Below are 19,717 nucleotides of genomic sequence, written 5' to 3' on the forward strand. Positions count from 1 at the left end.
TCCGCCCCACTCATGTTCTCTCTCCTTCTAAAATAACAAACAAAAAACCCAAATTTACAAACCAAGAATATAGCATTTTATTCATTTCCAGATTATGAGTATTACACAGCATATACATATATTTAGATAATATATAAAACAATGAATAAACCGTAGGAAGAAATATTGGTCTGAAATTGCTTTAGGGAACATCTTTAATTCTATAGTTCCTGGTAAATGTGTCTCCACACACTGGGGCAGGCAGCTGGGTAAAGTCCAGCATTCGTGCACCAGAGCCCGGCCTACCCCCCACGGCACTTGCAACGCGAGGATGGCATTCTGGCATGGTCACTGGTGTCCACAACAAAGGACACCAAGTAGTAGATAAAAGAACCACAGCACAGTAAACTAATAGAAATATTTGTTTTTTGTATTGTCCTCCAGTTAGTTTCCTTTTCAAACTAAGAGCCATGTCCAGGTTCTGACATCCCTTGAGTTGCATTCTAGTTATTGCTGGAGAAAAAGAAACAAAGAGAAGAGGCAATCAGAAAAATAGATGGTCAGTGCCACCGACCCGCCTTCCCCTTTCTGGTGACACTGGAGGGGACACTGGACTGTGCAGAAATGCGCAATGTCAGCAGCAGGCAGGCATGGAAGAAGCACCCAGCATTGTGTCAGAGGAGACCGATGGGCTGACAGGAATTTGTTCGGATGGAAGATATTCTCCAAGGAAGGCCCGTGAGCAGGAAGCAGCAGGATGCCGCCCAGGGAGAGGCAGGACCACCTTGTGGAGGTGGAGACAACAGTCACAGAACATTTCCCAGGACCGATCCTGATTCAGTGCTGATGTTGGAAGAAGACCCAAGATCTTACAATGAAAGGTACTCCAGACCCCACGTCAGCACTGAGAGGCTCTGCAACCCAACTCAGAATAGAGCACTTTCTAGCTCCCCCAACTCACCGTCTGGCCTTCCTCCGAGGAAGGCTGGCTTACCTTTGCTTTGTTCTGAACTGGGAGATATAATTTGAACTCTGCCGGCAGTTCATCTTCTGAGTAGAGTCTGTCTGAGAAGTAAACACGTCGGATGCGACAGTTTGCGTGGATCTGTGGGTGCAAGACTTATTTTAAGAGACAAAATAGGATTGCCCTTCCTCTTTTCCTGATTCTCCTAGAGTTCCTCCCACGAGGCTGTCAAAGCTTCATCTCTTTGGCCTCTCCTCAGCATGGCTTAGGGATGGAGTCTGGCAAGAGGGATATTTTGCTTGCTGTGTTCTCCCACTATATCTGAGCAGACACCTGAATATGGCCTGGACCTCTCTGAGCCCTCTGGACAGTGACTTGGGCACCTGAGCCAAAAACCCACACTGTTCTGTCACCAGGGCCACAAGCCAGGAACAGGCAGAGCACACTCTCCTCTCCCGTTTGGCACTCCACAAGAAAAGGAGCCAGCACCTGCACTCTCAGGGTCTCGATGTAATTTGTGCCATATGCCCGCCGTGTGAAGTCTGACAGATTGAACTGAATCTGGTTCCAGCCATCATCCAGCCGCATGGGCATGGTACAGATGAAGGGTTTGACTCGGGTGGTGCTCTGGTAGTTACTTGCCCGAAACCGCCGACGCACATTCTTGTCATCTAGTACCTATGACATATAGAAAAAGAGTCACATGAACTCTACCTTGGAAGAAGCAAACGACCTGGGTATAAGACAAGGGCCTGAACTCCCACAGCCCAGTTTCCCAAGGCTGAGACCCAAGGGAGAATAAACAGACCAGATACAGGTCACACTGGATGCAGATGGCCCGGAAGTAGCAAGTTTATCTTGTCCGTTGCCAAGACAACACCAGCTGCTTATGACACATGACACACCCGAGGGCCCACAGACCATAGAAGATTTCATAAATATTCTTCCATTTCAAAAATCAAAAATACTAGAACAGAGACCAACAATAACCAGTATTAAATGGACACTACTCTAACCTTTAAGCTTTGAAACTTACAGCTGTTGTTCAGACTTCCTAGGTGCCTACTGCTTCTTTAAAAACGTGGCATTAAAGTTTGACTACCAAATTGATACCAAATTTATGCCGTATAATAACGGCTGCATCAAGTGTGTAGTAGAAGCAGAAAAGAATACATACAGGGGCTCCTGGGTGGCTCAGTCAGTTAAGTGTCAGACTTTGGCTCTGGTCAGGATCTCACGGTTCTTGGGTTCGAGCCCTGCGTCAGGCTCTGTGCTGACAGAGCAGGGCCTACTTGGGATTCTCTCTCTCTTCCCCTCCCTGACTCATGCTTTCTCTCTCTCAAGATAAACAAATAAACTTTAAAAAAAAAATACGGGATGCATGGGTGGCTCAGTCGGTTAAGCCTCCTACTTCGGCTCAGGTCATGATCTCACAGTTCGTGGGTTCGAGCCCCGTGTCGGGCTCTGTGCTGACAGCTTGGAGCCTGGAGCCTGCTTCAGATTCTGTGTCTCCCCCTCTCTCTGTTCCTCCCTTGCTCTCTCTGTCTCTCTCTCAAAAATAAATAAAGATTAAAAAAAATTTTTGTTTTTAAAAATACATACTAAAGACTAAAGATACTTTCCGAGAGCTATTTTTTTTCCTGCAAGTTGATGAGCTATCCCTATGGTATAGCTGAGAGTGTACACATTCATGTGCATATACTAACCTGTACTTCAAAGGTAAAGTATTTCTTCAAATTTTTGATAATCATGACAAGGAAGGGCAGTTTAATCCCCAACGTCTTTTTTGGGTCTGCGGGACAGGTGATATACGTGGTGCTGCAGAGAGAGGGGACACTGGTAAGCACTTCCCTTGTGGTACACAGCAAAAACACTTGGTCCAAGAGGTAAGTTGGAAAGCAGATCTAAAAGAGCCAGATACCTCACCCAATCCTCAATCCTTGAATCAGCTGATGCTTAAGAAAACACAACGCTGGACTCTGAAACAAAAGCTGAACACAGGGCTAGACATCAACAAAAAAATAACCTGAAAAACAAAGCCAGGCCAGCGATCTGAGGAATTTCCTCCAGTGAGAGAAGACTCAGTTCTGGTCTAAGAGAAGCATCAAGTGATATAAAACGTAAACTAGGACCACTGTGGCACAGAGAGCCACACAGTGGCACACGCCATCTACTATGACCGGTGCCATCCCTCCGCCCACACCCACAGCCTTGGTTACTTATTAATAATAATATAACTAACATACAGCACTTACTATGTGCTGAGCAGGCTCTAAGTGCTTTATACACAATTTGCTTACTTAATCTTCACAACAACCCTCTAAGGAAGGGGTCCTGTTACTATCCCTATTTTACAGATGAGGAAACTAAGGCCTGTGGGTTAAGTAACTTGTCCAAGGTAAGCTGTAAGCAGTGAGCTGGATCCACACCAGGCGCTCGGTGCCACAGTCTGTGCTCATTAACTTCTATGACGTACTGCCTCCCTGGTGTACCGGGTCTCTGGGTGAGCAGAGGGGCCACCTACCTGACATTCGTCCCTTCAATCTCTAGCACCAGGGACTGGATGTCATTATCAGTGATTCTTTTGATGTGGCCATTCCGCACCTACAACGAAGAAAATTAAACCAATTAGGACTGAAATATTTGGCAACAACTTTGTTAAGATTTTGAAGGCTTAGGGGCGCCTGGGTGGCGCAGTCGGTTAAGCGTCCGACTTCAGCCAGGTCACGATCTCGCAGTCCGTGAGTTCGAGCCCCGCGTCAGGCTCTGGGCTGATGGCTCAGAGCCTGGAGCCTATTTCCGATTCTGTGTCTCCCTCTCTCTCTGCCCCTCCCCCGTTCATGCTCTGTCTCTCTCTGTCCCAAAAATAAATAAACGTTGAAAAAAAAATTTTTTTTAAAAAAAGGGGCGCCTGGGTGGCACAGTCAGTTAAGCGTCCGACTTCAGCCAGGTCACGATCTCGCGGTCCGGGAGTTCGAGCCCCGCGTCAGGCTCTGGGCTGATGGCTCAGAGCCTGGAGCCTATTTCCGATTCTGTGTCTCCCTCTCTCTCTGCCCCTCCCCCGTTCATGCTCTCTCTCTGTCCCAAAAATAAATAAATGTTGAAAAAAAAAAAAAAAGAAAAAAAGATTTTGAAGGCTGAATGGGACCATTTAAAGAAAACCACAGTAGCTCTTGGGGCATAACACAGAACTTTGGGACACAGTATACTGAGCTTATCTGTAAGTAGGCCATGATATTACCTCTATATAAGGTCCCATCAGCCACCACAGGAATTGCAGGTGACTTGGCAATCTATAAATTAGGATAAATTTCTTCCCAAAGAAATCAACTCGAGGGGCACTTGGGTGGCTCAGTCAGTTAAGTGTCTGACTCTTGGTTTTGGCTCAGGTCATGATCTCAGTTTGCGAGTTCGAGCCCCCTGTTGGGTTCTGTGCTGGCAGAATGGAGTGTACTTGTGAATCTTTCTCTCCTTCTCTCTCAAAAAATAAACATAAAAAAGAAAAAGAAATCAACTCGATTCAGCTAACATTTACTCAGTGCCTACTATGCACTAGGAACATTCATATACACTCTCTGACTTAATCCTAACAACAAAAATCATAAGGTAGGTGGTATTTTACACATGTGGACACTGACATCCGGGCAGTGCAAATGAGGACCCTAAGTGACAGAGTCAGGATTAATGACCAGGCTTTCCACACTGTCTTATATACTTCTTCGGTCAAAAAGGCCCAATCCTGGGTGCCACTGGAAGGGCACCTCCACTGGGAGGGCAGCAACCAGAAAATGAGAGCACTACTCCCCAGTATCAAGCATCATTTTTATCTTCTATACTGCTTATTACAATGCTCCTACTTCCTGCTTCCTTATTTTTTCCCTAAATTTCAAATTTTTAAAGAATTCAAGTCTCATCGGTGCTGCACACAAAACCCTTCTTCAGCGTTTCAACCCACACCAACCTCTCTTCTTTCTGATTTGTCTGTCTGGCTCATGTAGCCTAGACCATATAATTTAGCACTTCATCCGACATGGTTCTGTGTCGTCTGCTGCATATGTAGGAGGTACAATATGAAGAGAGATCAATATTCAATATGGATTTCCCCTCTTAAAATATTCAGGAAAGCACAATTACCTTCAAGCAATGAGCGCTTAAGCACCTAATATGGACACAGCAGAGAAACGCAAAGGCATTTTTGACACAGGGCTGGACTATTAGGGCTGAATGTATTAACACATGAAAAACATCAACAAGATTCGGTACAGGATGCACCTAAAGCATGTGACCTTTTTCCAGGCATAGTGAAAATGGCTGTATTGACATGTCGTATTGACTCAATCCTTTGGCTTTCCAGTAGACTTGCATATAAAGAGAGAACACGGTGTCAAGTCTGACTGAGAGTTGTATTTTCAAAATGGATTATTAATAATACGGCATTTTGTTTTTAGGCATCAGTCTCTGACCTCTGGTACTGTGAATTTGATCCACTTGAGGTGTGCTTGGTGTTCCCATGGGACATTTGATATCACTGCCTATCTTTTTCTGCGAGATGTAACTGAGTCTTGTCTCCTTACAAAAGTATAAGCTCAAGGGTAGGGATCAAGTAGTAAGCATCATTTGCATCTTCTACAAAGCTTAGTACTATGTGAGGCATAAACTAAGCATTCAAATATTTGCTGACTTCTGGAATTTGTCACCCTGAGAGTTGGCAAGGGTGAATAGATTCAAGGAGGATTTAAAAAAAACTCCTGGATAACATATCCACCATGGACTATTATAGGAAGCCAGAGAGACTGGGGTCTATCACAAAGCCAGGGAGGCTGCCAGCATGAGGAATGCTTTCCCACAAATCAGCCTTTGGTGCCCATTATCAGAGACAGAACGCAGGGTGGATGGGCCCCAGATCTCTGCCAATGCAGCATTTCTTGGGTTCTTAAGACACAAACGTCACATTGAAGTGCTCCTCAAACAAAGCTGGCGACACCGCTGCCCTCCTGCTTTGAGTTCTGGGCCTCTTTCCCAGGGAGATTAAGAGCACAAAGGCTTGGGTCTGTGTAGCACATGCCAACGCGGCCCACCTCATTCCCCACATAAACACTCGGGACCAAATGGCAATATTCCTCCTCGATCTGCTAGCCCACAGCTGCTGTGGAAAACAGACGGACTTGCTGGTGAAGGAGGAATCAAATGCGAAATTATTTCCAAATAACGTGATGTAGTCATGTTGCTAAGAGGGGCTGGTATTCCAACAAGATGCAAACACTAATTTGATAACATACAACTAATTATTCTTTATAACTTCATTCTTTCTTTAAAGGATACACAATGCAACAATCGACATGGTTAACCTGGAAGTATCAATTAATTATTGCTAAAAGGCAACTTGTTGCAATTTATCCAATATTGCTTAAAAGCATGGCTGCTAACCTTACATCCCCAAAGGTCTCTCAGAGCACAGGGAGAATGTTCTCTCGGCTCCAGAAAGCTCGGCCAGATTCTACAGGGAGGAAATGCTAGGAAATTTGCTTCTGCCCATCTCAAAGTTTCTAGCAGATGACTTCACTCCAGCAAATGCTACTATTCAAGTCTTTATACAGAAGAAAACAATGCCTTACAAAGCACGCAGAAGCCAACAGACTGGAAGCCAAAACAGACTTTGTGTATTCTTCTGCCTCTGCCCCAGAGGCAAGCTCATTTTTAGCTGGACTTTCGAAAACTTCCTACAGAGAAATTTCTCTCAGCAACACATCAACCACCACACTCCAGGACTTCAGTCTTACAAAATTAATTAACGTAGTCCATAAACCAGGAGAACCAGGAAAAAAGACAGCTTTTTCAAAGGAATGCCCACCGGTCTCTCTGGAGTTTTAAGTATTCTCCTATCACCAACTGCCAGAGTTCTGAAATCAAATTAAGTTGATTGGTTAGTGAATTATGATTTTTCTCCTTTATTTAAGGGCTGCAAATCGAAACTCACTGGGAAAGAGGGGTGGGGTGGGGGGTGCAATTGATCAGAGAGATGAGCACTTAAAGGACACCTCCCCAAACCTCTTAAGGCTCTAAAACTAGGATCAAGGGAAAAGCGGGGTGGACAATTTGGGACAAGGCCTCTCAACCACCTTGGCAGTCTGGCCGTCACTGTTTTAAATTGTAAAGGTCTTGCAGGAAGCAACCCCCTCCTCAGTCCTGCTTCTGACAAACACATACAACAAGATACACGACCTCAGAAAGCACTGACTTCCTTTCCTTAGCTCCTTCCAGTTCAGAGGTCACTAAGCAGGCCTGGCTTTGAAACGAAGATAAAGTGAACTGGTCAGTATTTATTGCTTACGGTGGAAATAGGTTTTATCTTACTTCCCTCTCTAAATGAGACAGTGCCAATTGTTTTTGACTTTTTCATTCTTTTTTACTTCATGACACAGTCTCGCTATCAAGGTGTAGGTTACAAGTGTTTTATTCCTCCAAAAAATAAACAAAGCCAATCTTACATTTTTTTTCACGAACTCCCTATCCCCACCCTCTCCCTCCACCCCCAAAGCTATGAGATGGAGGTACTTTGGGAGCTGCAGAACCCAGGTTACTGGCTACAACAAATCAAAAAGGTTCTCAGCCTCTGTGGACACCAGGAAAGGAACCTTCAAGCCCTTCTTGCAATCACTCTCCCAGGCTTTCCATGGTCACTGGGGCAACTAATAAAGAACACTGATTTTCTTTCTTTTTTTTTTTTTTTTTTTCAATGTAAGCTCCAGGGAGGAAGGTCAAGCTGAGGGGAAAAAAGTACTACTGGGATAGGGGAGAAAGCTAGCCAACTCTCCATATTTCTTCAAGTGTTTTAAAAATAACACATGAGTTGTATCCATTCTCTACCCCCACCTTTCATTTTTCTGGCTCCACCCACTCATCCTGGCAGACAGCTGAGCCCTCAGCCATCTGGCATCCTAGTCTTAATAATGACACATGTTCCAATTTACATTAAGCCATTAGAGCTGTACATGTCGGCAGGAAAGTTTCGCCTGTAGCTAGGGGCCGGGATATAAGTCAGAAAACAGGCAGAGGGAGACCTCTGTGGGGAGAGCTGGGCATAGCTCTGTCTCAAGGCCTGGGCCTTGCAGGCTCCGATGGGTCAAAGCTTCTCTCCCTTTGCTGCACTTAACAGGGACTCTCCAGATAGCACACGGGAAACTCTGGGCATATACAAAGAACCCTTTAGTTACAGTAAAGGCAACTAAGTTCAGTGCTAACCAGTCTCTTCCTAGCAATGCCTTGCAAGGGCAAGTGTAACTCAAACCCATGCCTTCGCCCAATTATAGTAAAAGCTATTACTCAGAATAATAAACATCATCAGGCTGATCCAGTAAAAGTCTGGAAAAAAACCCAGCTACACTACCTTCATGTCCAATGCCCTCGATCCTACTACCGGGAACGCGGCAGTTTAACATGTACCAAGAAAGTTTGCTAATTAAAAATGAGGGTGTGGAAACTCCTTTTCTGGAGAGAGATTATTCATTTTTAAAATTAGGAACAGGGAAGGAATCTAATACTATCCAGCAACAATCACAAAAAGTCTGCTTCTAATATTTAGTTTTAGAATAGGCGAGGATCAGCGGCAGCTGAAAGACAAGGTGAGAGGTGAGAAAGACAGAGAAACTTGTATGAACTAACATTCTCATCTAGTAGACTTTTAGGATATTAAACATATTTTGAAATATGAAAATTTTATGTTTTACACAGGCATAAGTGGGAACAGAACCTTCTGGTATTTTCTTTACAAACCAGAAGTGATATCGACATTAAACATAAAAGTCCTTTAATGAATGAAATATTTGCTGGTTCCAGATGTTAAGGGAACATTAAGAAACCCCTAATTTCTCCTAAGCTGTTGGTTTGATAAAGACAGAGGTCTTTATCAGGAGGCTTGCAGTCTAGCAAGGAATACAGATTTTAAGAAGCTAATTTCAAGAATGAATTTCAAGAACGATGGGTATGATGAAAAGGAAGTAGAGGCTCTATAAGCGGGTATAAATGAACTTAACCTGGAGGGGCAAGTGGATATAGACTCACTTAATCTGACGAAGTGCCTTTGTGCTATAACCTGGAGACTAACAGAGGTGGTGGGGTGGGTCCCAGCAGAGGGACAGGTACAAAGGCCTGAAGGTGAGAGAACACAACCTCCTTCAGTTCAGTAGGAGGTCTAAGAGGGGAACCCGGTGGGGGGTGGGGGGGCAAGCCTGGAGAATTGGTTAAGCAGGCACCCGACCATGTGCTGTGTGGCCTTAGAGTCACGTTAAGGGTTTGGGACTGGGAAAGCCATGGTACAATGACTAAATTATTCTAATTTCAGAAGTCTGGCTTTACTGTATTTCCTATTCCTAGCCATCAATTATAAACTTATTTACTCTTGAGCAAATTCCTGGGTTTCCTGCCCTATTTAATACTGTATGCCATAACTCTGTTGCCAAGCATTTTATATAAACCTTCATTTAATCTCCACAATCATGGAAGGAGGTGGCATCATTACAAAATAAGAAAACTGGGCAGGTAAGTGCTTGCCCAAGGTTACACAAGACAGGACATAGGACAGAGCCAGGGCGCACATTCACACTGTCCCAACTCCAGCCCTGGGGTTTCAAGGTAAAAAAGTTTTCTTCCCCTAAAGGAACTTGTAGTCTAGTGGGAAATACACAATAAATAGGCAACTGCCATACAGTGTGAAGTAGAGGGCCACAGGAATACACAGGAGACCTAACTTAAGCTCCCAATGTAACAATGTTTAAGTTGAGATTTGAAGGAAGAGATGGGCGGCAGGAGCTATGAACTTCAAAGAGGGTCTGATAAATGCAGATGTTACAGATGTTAGTAAGCACACCCACAAAAATGGAGCCTGTCAATTCACTAGTATGAATATGGCATTCACTCTTCACACTCATAAGGAGACACAGAGCCCAAACAGAAGCCAAACTTAATTTTTCCAAGATTACTCTTTACAAAAAACAAATTATAGAAATTCTTCTCCATAAACTCAGGAAGGAGAATAGTAAAGTTTGTGAAATCACAATAGTAACAAAAATAGCCATATACTACTGGCAGAGTTCAGGGTCATTTCTAGATAAATGTGGATGGTCTATCCCTCCCTCCATCGAACTTTACCTTTACTACAACTTTGCCTTACTCCCTAAGAGCAGGGAAAATGTCTTCTAGCTTTTTATCTCCCCAGATCTACACAATGCCTGTGATTTAACTGTTGCTCAATACTTTGATAAGTATATCAATTCCCAGTGTTTCCCCAACTGAATTGGATTCCCAACACTTCCTGAGGACTTTAATATAGCTAAGAAAAGGCACACATGCAACAAAGCCTATGGATCTGACCCCAAACTTATCCTTTCCCTTTCCTTCCCTTGCCCCAGGGGACAAGATTCACCCCTAAACCCATTTCAGTCTAAATACAAAAAGTATTTGACTTTGGCTCAGCTCATGATCTTGCGGTTTGTGAGTTCGAGCCCCACATCGGGCTCTGTACTGACAGCTTAGAGCCTGGAACCTGCTTCGGATTGTGTCTCCCTCTCTCTGCCCCTCCCCAGCTCACACACGCTCTCTCTCTCTCTCTCTCTCTCTCTCTCTCTCAAAAATAAACATTATACACAAACAAACACAGAAAGTAGAAGGACACCTGGGTGGCTCACTCGGTTAAGCATCTGACTTTCAATTTTGGCTCAGGTCATGATGTCAAAGTTTGTGGGTTCAAGCCCCATGTAGGGAGCCATACTGACAGTGCAGAGTCTGCTTGGGATTCTCTCTCTTTCTCCTTCTCTCTCTGCCACTCCCACACGCTCTCTCTCTCTCTCTCTCTTAAAATAAATAAACTTAAAAAAATACAAAAAGTAGAAATATAATTAACTTTTACTATTATAAGAATTTTGCTTAAAATGAGTGTTATTCTAAATGTTTTCTTTGCCAGAAGGTCTGTTTAATTTACTCCAAGTAACCCTGCCAGGTGTTCTAATAATGTTTTCACACGTGTTTATGTCATTAGGGTACCATCCGACCTCTAGCGGCGTTGTTAAGGGACACAGTGCACCATGGTTACTTTGCTTTTATATTCCATGTGTAAACATATTGACTGGCCAAAAAGCTGCATTTGAAAAATAAAACACACACAAAAAGATCAAGCCCAGAAAGGTCAAAATGGACAACTCTGGTAAGTTTCACCTAATCGAAACGCTGAAGCGTTCCTACCACTGCAAGTCTTTCAGTGTTACTGAGTTCTCTGGCCTGCTCTAGAAACCTCTCCTAGATCAGGTCCCGTTCTCTATTTCAAGAGCCTTAAGTTGACCTTTTTGTTGTAACTGCATGTTCAGCTAGCACACAAGGTTACTGCCTCCATGCCTCCTGACAGCCCATCACTAAGCCCAGCCACAGGTGGGCAGCCATCGTCCTTACAAAGTTCCCAGGTACATTCACACCACGTTCTCTTTGTATAGATGCAGTTTCAGAGGTTTCAGTGTTTGTTCCAATGTGAACAGAACCATGGAACTGAAAACCTCAATAACGTAGGGAACAAAACTAAGGAACTGCTTTCCTGTGTAATACTCCTGGTGTGAGACTAGGTTTGTGGACAGAAGCATAGTGAAAAGAGGAGACTTCGATGTTTCACATGCGCATAGGGCCCAAGCAACTCATTATATTCAGATCTGCCAACTATTATAAAAATGACATGAAGAACACAGCACTCTCAAAGCTGCTCTCAAAATGCAGAATTCCCTAGTCCTGACCGGCAGAAGCCTCTCGGTGTTCTCTATCAATCGCTGTGTGGCCCCAAACGCTCATTTGCGGATAAGGAAGACAAAGAGCTGTTCTGAGATGAAATCCCAGATTCTTGGCTTCGTTACCCATAACCTGCTTACTTAGATTATTCCACATTTATCTCTATAAAATACCATTCAACATACCACTTCTCTCCATTCTCCCCTGAGAAAATCACCTGTCTTCCACAAGAGACTGCCTACCTGAACTTATCCTAAAAAAGGGTACAGCGGACTAAGAATTCACGTGAGCAATGAAATAACCAAGTAATAAAACGCAGACCAACGCACAGCCTGCTAGACATGCATGCCCCCCTACCCCACATCTCCAAAAAGTGGACAAGGTCATCATCTCCTGGGGTCGGTGAAAGTATTATCCAGGGGAGACCTGAATAAAAATACCGAGGCTTGTACTTGGCTCTGAACTTATTAACCCAAACAAAACTTTATCACCATTTTGCAATTTTCCTGATGTAGAAATCAAACACAGAAGGCACAGTTCAGACCCCAAGTAGCACTGAATGTGGAGAAGGTGCCAAAGGCCACCCGAATTCTCCCTTGTTTGAGATCACTGGAAGGAAAGGAGCAAATGAATGAAATCCAAACATAACTGCCTTCTGGCTGTGCCTCTATAAGGATGCCTGGAACAAAAGCTCTGTGTCTTGTGCCCAGCACAGTGCCTGGCACAAAACAGGGTATCAGTAAATATTTGTGAAATCAGTGAACAGCAGCTTCTTTCATCTGCATGCTCCCAAAGCAACCTCAAGTAAGTTTATGCATTTCACGCTATGACACGGGTACTATCTATCCCACTATATAAACTGGGAAACCGAGGCTTCTGAGGAACCGACTGAGCAAATCAAGACTGCGGAGAGGGACCACTGTCATAACCACACCGTGGACACTTAAACCCCAGCCACGCCCACCCCACACGCACCCCCAACTGCTTACACGACGCCCCTACTTTGCACCTCAGTCACGCCAGCCTGGGGACAGGTCACAGCAGCGCCCGCCCGGCCTCCCCTACCCCTAGGCCCCAACTCTACACAACTACCCACCACCCCGTCCCCAGCCTCCGGACGAGGAGGGGACGCGCGGCCCCTGCACCCCGCCCAGCGGCTGTCCCTAACTCCTGACCTTTTTGTCCCAGATCTGCAGGGGTTTGCTGCCAATGCTGTAGAGGATGGAGAGGAAGCCGCTCTGGAACGTGTTTTTGAACATCTCGCCCGCGGCCTTCTCAGCCGCGCCGGAGCCGACCTAGATATGGGCACCAAGTGGTGAAGGGAAAGTAAGGGCTGGGCCTGGTCGGGCTGCGCTCCTGATCGCCTGATCTGTAGTCCTTCGCGGGTAAAATCGGTCGCAAGACACTACCTCCACGAGTTTCTGCTCCCAAAAGATATAAGTAACCTCAACTGGGAAACCACAGCAACTGCCGCCCGCGCGCCTCTCCCCGCCTTAAATGGAGGCGGCGGGCAGTCCGCTGTGTAAAATGGATACCTCCGCCCACTTGACCCGCCCCCTGAGCACGCGGGACCCAATCCTGCCACAAGGATCACGGACTTCCTGTCTCTTCCGGTCTTAAGCCCCGCCCCAGTCCCGCCTTCTTGTGGAAAGAACTCTGTTGTCAAGGGACTATTTTTCTCATCCTAGTTCCAGAGCTGCTTTTAGAAAACGGAAGGAGACAGGATTATAGAATGTGTGGAGCACGCAAAGAGTGTCAAGGGAACGTGGCGGGGTGGGGTCAGGGGCGTGAAGACCTGGCCCCGCCCCCTGAAGGACTGGGAGGAGTTACAAGGGCAGAAGTAAAGTGGAGAAAGACGCAGAAGGTGGCTTTGCTAAGCAACTGCTTACCAGAGTGTCAAATAGACTGGCCGCCGTGTGCAGGGTAAGGTTAAAGCAACCAAACATTACTGAGCACTGTGCTAAGCGCCTTATGTACAGCATTGCTTTAATCATTAACAGGGTCACTATGAATATACTGCATATCTTGTGGGATGCAAAGCTGTACCCTCAGGAAAATTACCTTGAATGCACTAGCGAACAAAAAAGCCTGAACATTAAGATAACAGCAGGAATTAATAAAATTAAACAAAATAGAGTTGGTGGAGCTGTTTTTCTAAATCAATTAATACTTAGAACATTTTTTAAAAAGACACAAAATAAGCTATGATATTTCAAGTGTGGAAGAAATCCCAAGTGTTGGAGACCAGTCACTCACTGAGCATCTTCCTAAATATTATATTCTGTGCTCAGGCCTGTGCTGGGTATTGTGACTGACAGAAAAGGAGTTTGCAGTTAACATCATCAACAAGGCTACAAATGGCTAGCGTCAGTTGAGCATTTATCAGGTGTCAGGTACCATCCTAAGAGCTTAGCCTTTCCTAAATCATTTAATCCTCACATCAACCCTGTGAACAATCTAGCCAGAATTTCTAGACATGGCAGGGGGGTGGGGGGTGGGAGGATATGTGGATCATACTAGAGTAGAAAGTAAAAAACAGTTTTTTCTATGAAATTGTTATTTTTGGATGACTGCTGGGGACTGTGCTTTAGGCCAGTAAACAATTTATCCCTTGATTGTTACTAAAATGTTCAGGGATCTTCCTTGCCTCTTCCAGCTCCTGATGGCCCTAGGTGCTCCTAGGCTTGTGGAGCTTCACTGCAATCTCTGCCACCATCTTGGCATTACCTTTCTTCCGTGTCCTCTCCTCTCATGAGCACACCGGTCATTGGATTTAGTGCCCACCTTGAATCCAGCATCATATCATCTTGAGACCTTAAACTAATTGCATCCACGAAGGCACTCTTTCCAAATAAGTGCCCATTTCTCAGGTTCTGGGTGGACATGAATTTTGAGGGGACACTATTCAACTCACTACACTACCTCCTCAGAGAGGACCTCTTTGACAACCAGCGTGAAATGGCACCTCTAACCCCAACTTCTTGTCCTCCTACCCCACTTTATTATTTCTTTCCATAGTACTTATCACCACTTCATAGTCTATATAGTTACTTATTGCTGTCTCCTTTCCCCTGTTTTGAGCTTCTGGGAGAAAGAATTTGGTCTGTCTTGTATTCCTAGTACCTAAAGTGCTGGCATAAAGTGGGAATGCAATAAGCATGTGTTGAATCAGTGAATCAGTCATGGACCTGGGGTCCTGGTCACTGCAGGCCCAGCACAGGTTCTGTGTCTCCTGGTCTCAGCAGCTCCAGACCCAACCCACCAATAAAGATCTTCTCCTCTGCATTGGGGCTCACCTAATGCATCTGCCTATTCACATGTCCCTCATTAACCATGCACTCTCCTCAATTAAAACGGAACATCTTGGGGTGCTTGGGTGGCTCAGTTGCTTAACCAAGCGTCTGACTTCAGCTCAGGTCATGATCTCAAGGTTCATGAGTTGGAGTCCCACGTCAGGCTCTGCACTAATGGTGTGGAGCCTGCTTGGGATTCTCTCTCTCTCTCCCTCTCTCTCTCTCTCTCTCTCTCTCTCTCTCTCTCTCTCTAAAAAATAAATAAATAAACTTAAAAAAAAATGGAACACCTTGAGCAAGTATGGGCTTAAGCGCCTTGAACAGACAGACAATCAATGAGCAAGCTGATGAATAAAACGAAAGTGCTTGTTTCTCCCAACTACCCATTCTCAGTAAGTGTCTACCTGAACTGTGTTTAGTTCTTTCTTATGTTGGGGTTCAAAGTTTATTGCGATCATGGCCTTGGCTACAGTAAGAATGATTTTTTTTTTATTTATTCTGAGAGTGCACATGTGTGCAAGTGGGGGTGGGGCAGAGAGACAGAAGGAGAGAGAGAATCTCAAGTAGGTTCCACACTGTCAGTGCAGAGCCCAGTGTGGGGCTTGAACCCAGCAACTATGAGATCATGACCTGAGCTGAACTCAGACGCTTAACTGACTGAGTCACCCAGACACCCCTACAATATAGATGATTTGATCAAAGGTTTGGAGAACATGAATTCGTGAGTTGACTCCATGGTAGACTTAATTTTGGCATGCTTTTTTCAGGTCCAGACTGTCTTCTTCTGTGCATGTATCCCAGCACCTACACAGGACCACCATCATGGCAGGTATACGATGAATGAATGAGTTGATTAGAGTCAAATGATCACCTCTGACATATACTTTCATTTCAAAGGTGATGTGGACCAACTTAACACTATCATTCTTTAAGATTGTTTTCCCTTCATCAACATGAATTTATGTAAGGACAAAATACAGGAAAAATCTTGCTAATCAGTAGCTTCCTTCAGTGATTTCTGTAATTATAATGAGGTGGATGAGTCAGTTAAAAAAAAAGAAGAAAGAAGGAAGCAGAATTTACAGAGGCAGTGAAGTGATTCCAATCTGGGTAGTGGGTGCAGAAGCTTAGTTGATGTATCAGGCCATTAAGAGTTTCAGAAAAGGTAACAAAATCCTGACCCTCATTGAGTGAGGTGGGATCTGGGGGTAGTCTTGAAAATCCCATTACTATTGCAAGGGGCTTAGTTTGTTAACCAGAAATTTGCATATAACTATTGCAGAAGTAGCAACCTGTACTTGGCCAACCCCAGAATCTCTGACTATGAATGTATCATAGTCCTGAGTTCAGATAGAATGTTACCTTGGTAGAATGTCACACACAGATTATGGCAAGTAAATCAAAACCATGATACCAGTAATCCTTGTCAAATAGAGGAATAAGTTTCCGATTATTGTGATATTTTGTTATTTAAGATACCTTAATGTATTGGAGAACCCGATGCTTTGAATTTAATTTGCAATGCTTGAAGGAATGTGAAATTACCTGTGATTTTAATTTTAAAATGCTTATAAAATTTTAAGTGTGTAAACATTAAATGTTTAAAAGATTTTGATTTATTAAACTTTAAAATGTATTAAGTATTAAAAGATTTTATTTATTAAATCTGTGAATTTAGACTTAAATATGTTAGTATTTGAATGCTTAGGAAGATTTCATCTCATTTTAGGTCTTTCATATTGGAAGTGCTTGTACAAATCAAACAGATTAAATATGTGATTAAATATGTGGTCTAAGGAAACTAGATTAAGCATACAAGCAATATTTACAGTTTAACCCATTAAGTTTTGAATCGATCGAGCATCAATCAAGGATTTAGCAAAAGTATTTATACATAAAACCAACTACTTTGTAGTTATAACAAGACTTGTAAATTGATGTTAAGAACACAAGAGAAATTAGATTTTAAATGTACAGCTTTAATAACTAAGATATTATTGGGGCACCTGGGAGGCTCATTCATTTGAGCTGCGATTTTGGCTCACGTCATGATCTCACAGCTCGCTCGTGGGTTCGAGCCCAGCGTCAGGCCCTGTGCTGACAGTTCAGAGCCTGGAGCCTGCTTCCGATTCTTTGTCTCCCTCTCTCTCTGCCCCTCCCTGCTCGCGTTCTGTCTCTCTCTCTCAAAAATAAACAAACATTAAAAAGAAAAACAACTAAGATATTATTTGAAACACCAGTAACCATAAGCATCCCTTTCAGTGTGCAAAGGCACTGAAAAATACCAAAACCCAGTGGACGGTGTTTGCTCAGGTCAGTCAGAGCCCAGAAACTCAGCACACCTGGCCTCCGAGAGACACAAGGGACTCGCCACACACTGCAAGGAAGCATTTAGGCCCCACCCCTTTGCTGATCGAGATGGGAAGGTATAGCAATGAGGTGGGCAAAGTTGTGCCTGGAGAATCACCCCTTAGCTGGGAGCAAAGATGAAGAGTGCCTTGAAATTGAGTGTCCAGCTGGTAGATGGAGGACCACTGTGTCCCGGCCTGGGTGGTTACACCCAGAGACGACCCTCAGCCCGGAAGATAGCAGTGAAAGAGCCAGTGATGGGCGGACGAGGCCGCTGCTCATCTGAGAGTGAAGTTCAAATGGGACTCTGTTGGGCCCTTGCACATTATTGTTATTTTTTTTAATTTATTTTTTAACTCACATACATATGTGTATGTGTGTGTGTGTGTGTGTGTGTGTGTGTGTGTATGGTGTACAGTTTTTTAAAATTTTTTTAAGTGTCTATTTATTTTTGAGGAAGGGAGAGACAGAGCATGAGCAGGGCAAGAGCAGAGAGAAAGGGAGACACAGAATCCGAAGCAGGCTCCAGGCTCCAAGCTGTCAGCACAGAGCCTGACGTGGGGCTCAAACTCACGAATTGCGAGATCATGACCTGAGCTGAAGTCAGATGCTTAACTGACTGAGCCACCCAGGTGCCCCGGTGTACAGTTTTGACAAAGGCACCAAGTCATATAACCATCACCACATTTAAGATACAGAAGAGTTTCATCAACCCCCAAATTTCCTCGTGTTATCACCTATGCTTAAACCCTGGCAACCACAGATTTACCTGTTCTCCATTTCCTACATTTTGCCTTTTCCAGAATGTCACATAAATGGAATAAGTATCCTTTTGAGTCTGACTTCTTCACAATGCGTTTGAGATGCACATTTTAACAGCTTTTCTTTATTCCTCAGTGTTGCTCATCCATTCTACACCCACCCCTCTGCCAGCCCCTGCGTGCTTTCTTTCGAAGGCTTCCCTACAGCACTTCAAACATAGCAGCCATAGTAGCCATTTTTCATACTTAAGGTAAGTTTTTCCCTGTAATTTTTGAAAAGATCTTTTAAAACTGCTTTTGAAATTGTTTGGTTTTGTAATTGTGACTCTTCACTAATTATCATGAGAAAAAATACATATATGCATATTTTTCCAAAGCTAAGTTTTTTTCTCTATTTATTTTGAGAGAGACAGAGACAGTGCGAGTTGGGGAGGGGCAGAGAGAGGGAGAGAGAAAGAGAATCCCAAGCAGGCTCTGCACTGCTAGCACGGAGCCCAATGTGGGGCTTGAACCCACAGAACTATGAGATCATGACCTGAGCCAAAACCAAGAGGCAGACACTCAACCAACTGAGCCACCCAGGTGCCCCAAGAAAAAAGTATATACATTAAAAAAAATTTTTTTCCCCATGTTTATTCAGTTTTGAGAGACAGAGCATGAGCAGGGGAGGGGCAGAGAGACAGGGAGACACAGAACCCGAAGCAGGCTCTAGGCTGTCAGCACTGAGCTGATGCGAGGCTCGAACTCATGAACCGTGAGATCATGTCCCGAGCTGGTCGGCCACTTAACCGACGGAGCCACCCAGGCATCAAGAAAAAAATATTAAAAAAAATTTTTTGTATTAAAAAGCATGAGAGGGGCGCCTGGGTGGCTCAGTCGGTTAAGCGTCCGACTTCGGCTCAGGTCACGATCTCACGGTCCGTGAGTTCGAGCCCCGCGTCAGGCTCTGGGCTGATGGCTCAGAGCCTGGAGCCTGCTTCCGATTCTGTGTCTCCCTCTCTCTCTGCCCCTCCCCCGTTCATGCTCTGTCTCTCTCTGTCTCAAAAATAAATAAACGTTAAAAAAAAAATTTAAAAAAAAAAAAAAAAGCATGAGAGAACACCAGTGGGGAAGAAGGGCAGAGGGAGAGAGACAGAGAGACATTGAGAATCCATGCTGAGTGTGGAGCCTGATGTGTTGGGCTTGATTCCACAACCCCGGGATCATGACTTGAGCCGAAACCAAGAGTAGGATGCTCAACCGACTGAGCCACCCAGGCACCCCAAGAAAAATATTTTTTTAAAGCAAATGACAATGAAGCTCATAGGATTGGAAAGACATGTAATTACATTTATTAGTTTTTTATTTCATAACTTTCTTATGTTAGCGCCAACACCTTTTCTTTTTTTCAGGTCTCAAACATTCCTGTTTCCCTGGAAAGTGCAAAGACTCTGGGCATCATGTCCCAGTGCCTAACAGAGCCTCACAAGAATTCCATGACTAAAGGCATCCCAGTTCCAACCTAAACCAGTGAGAGAAGGGAAGAGAAGACTGCTTCCTCTGAATCATAGCAGTGCCCTTTCTAAAACAAAACATACAGCACAGTTTTTCCTTTTTAAGATCTTATC

The 19,717-nt window shown here is 44.3% G+C and overlaps 1 protein-coding gene and 1 long non-coding RNA gene across 3 annotated transcripts; one reads left to right on the forward strand and one right to left on the reverse strand.

Moving 5' to 3' along the window:
- Window positions 1–422: 422 nt before the first annotated feature.
- On the reverse strand, window positions 423–13,212 carry CFAP20 (cilia and flagella associated protein 20). Of its 2 annotated transcripts, XM_047078498.1 has the most exons (7): window positions 13,117–13,212; window positions 12,883–13,002; window positions 3,468–3,547; window positions 2,650–2,761; window positions 1,433–1,621; window positions 974–1,084; window positions 423–492 (listed from the first exon to the last, which is right to left on the reverse strand). In XM_047078498.1, exons 2-7 carry the CDS (start codon window positions 12,964–12,966, stop codon window positions 487–489), a joined length of 582 nt encoding a protein of 193 aa, XP_046934454.1. In that variant the 5' UTR covers window positions 12,967–13,002; window positions 13,117–13,212; the 3' UTR covers window positions 423–486. The 2 variants fall into 2 exon arrangements, with proteins under 2 accessions (XP_046934454.1, XP_046934453.1); XM_047078497.1 differs by having other exon boundaries at window positions 12,883–13,203.
- A 223-nt stretch (window positions 13,213–13,435) lies between these two features.
- Window positions 13,436–19,586, forward strand: LOC124511351 (uncharacterized). Its single transcript, XR_006961868.1, has 4 exons — window positions 13,436–13,630; window positions 15,768–15,829; window positions 18,247–18,361; window positions 19,502–19,586. It is a non-coding gene; the product is annotated as an uncharacterized LOC124511351 (long non-coding RNA).
- Window positions 19,587–19,717: the final 131 nt, after the last annotated feature.

The sequence above is a fragment of the Lynx rufus genome, unplaced genomic scaffold (assembly GCF_022079265.1).
Source record: "Lynx rufus isolate CCGP_SWC_20201006 ecotype Redwood Valley unplaced genomic scaffold, mLynRuf1.p SCAF_16, whole genome shotgun sequence".
In the NCBI taxonomy this organism is placed as follows: Eukaryota; Metazoa; Chordata; class Mammalia; order Carnivora; family Felidae; genus Lynx; species Lynx rufus.

What these genes read in the sequence shown, in the direction of transcription:
- CFAP20 (XM_047078498.1), bottom strand. Translation starts at nt 12,966, where the DNA reads ATGTTCAAAAACACGTTCCAGAGCGGCTTCCTCTCCATCCTCTACAGC. An exon ending in TGCAGATCTGGGACAAAAAG is followed by an intron (nt 3,548 to 12,882) that starts GTCAGGAGTTAG and finishes TCTTCGTTGTAG; the next exon opens with GTGCGGAATGGCCACATCAA. An exon ending in ATTGAAGGGACGAATGTCAG is followed by an intron (nt 2,762 to 3,467) that starts GTAGGTGGCCCC and finishes CTCTCTCTGCAG; the next exon opens with CACCACGTATATCACCTGTC.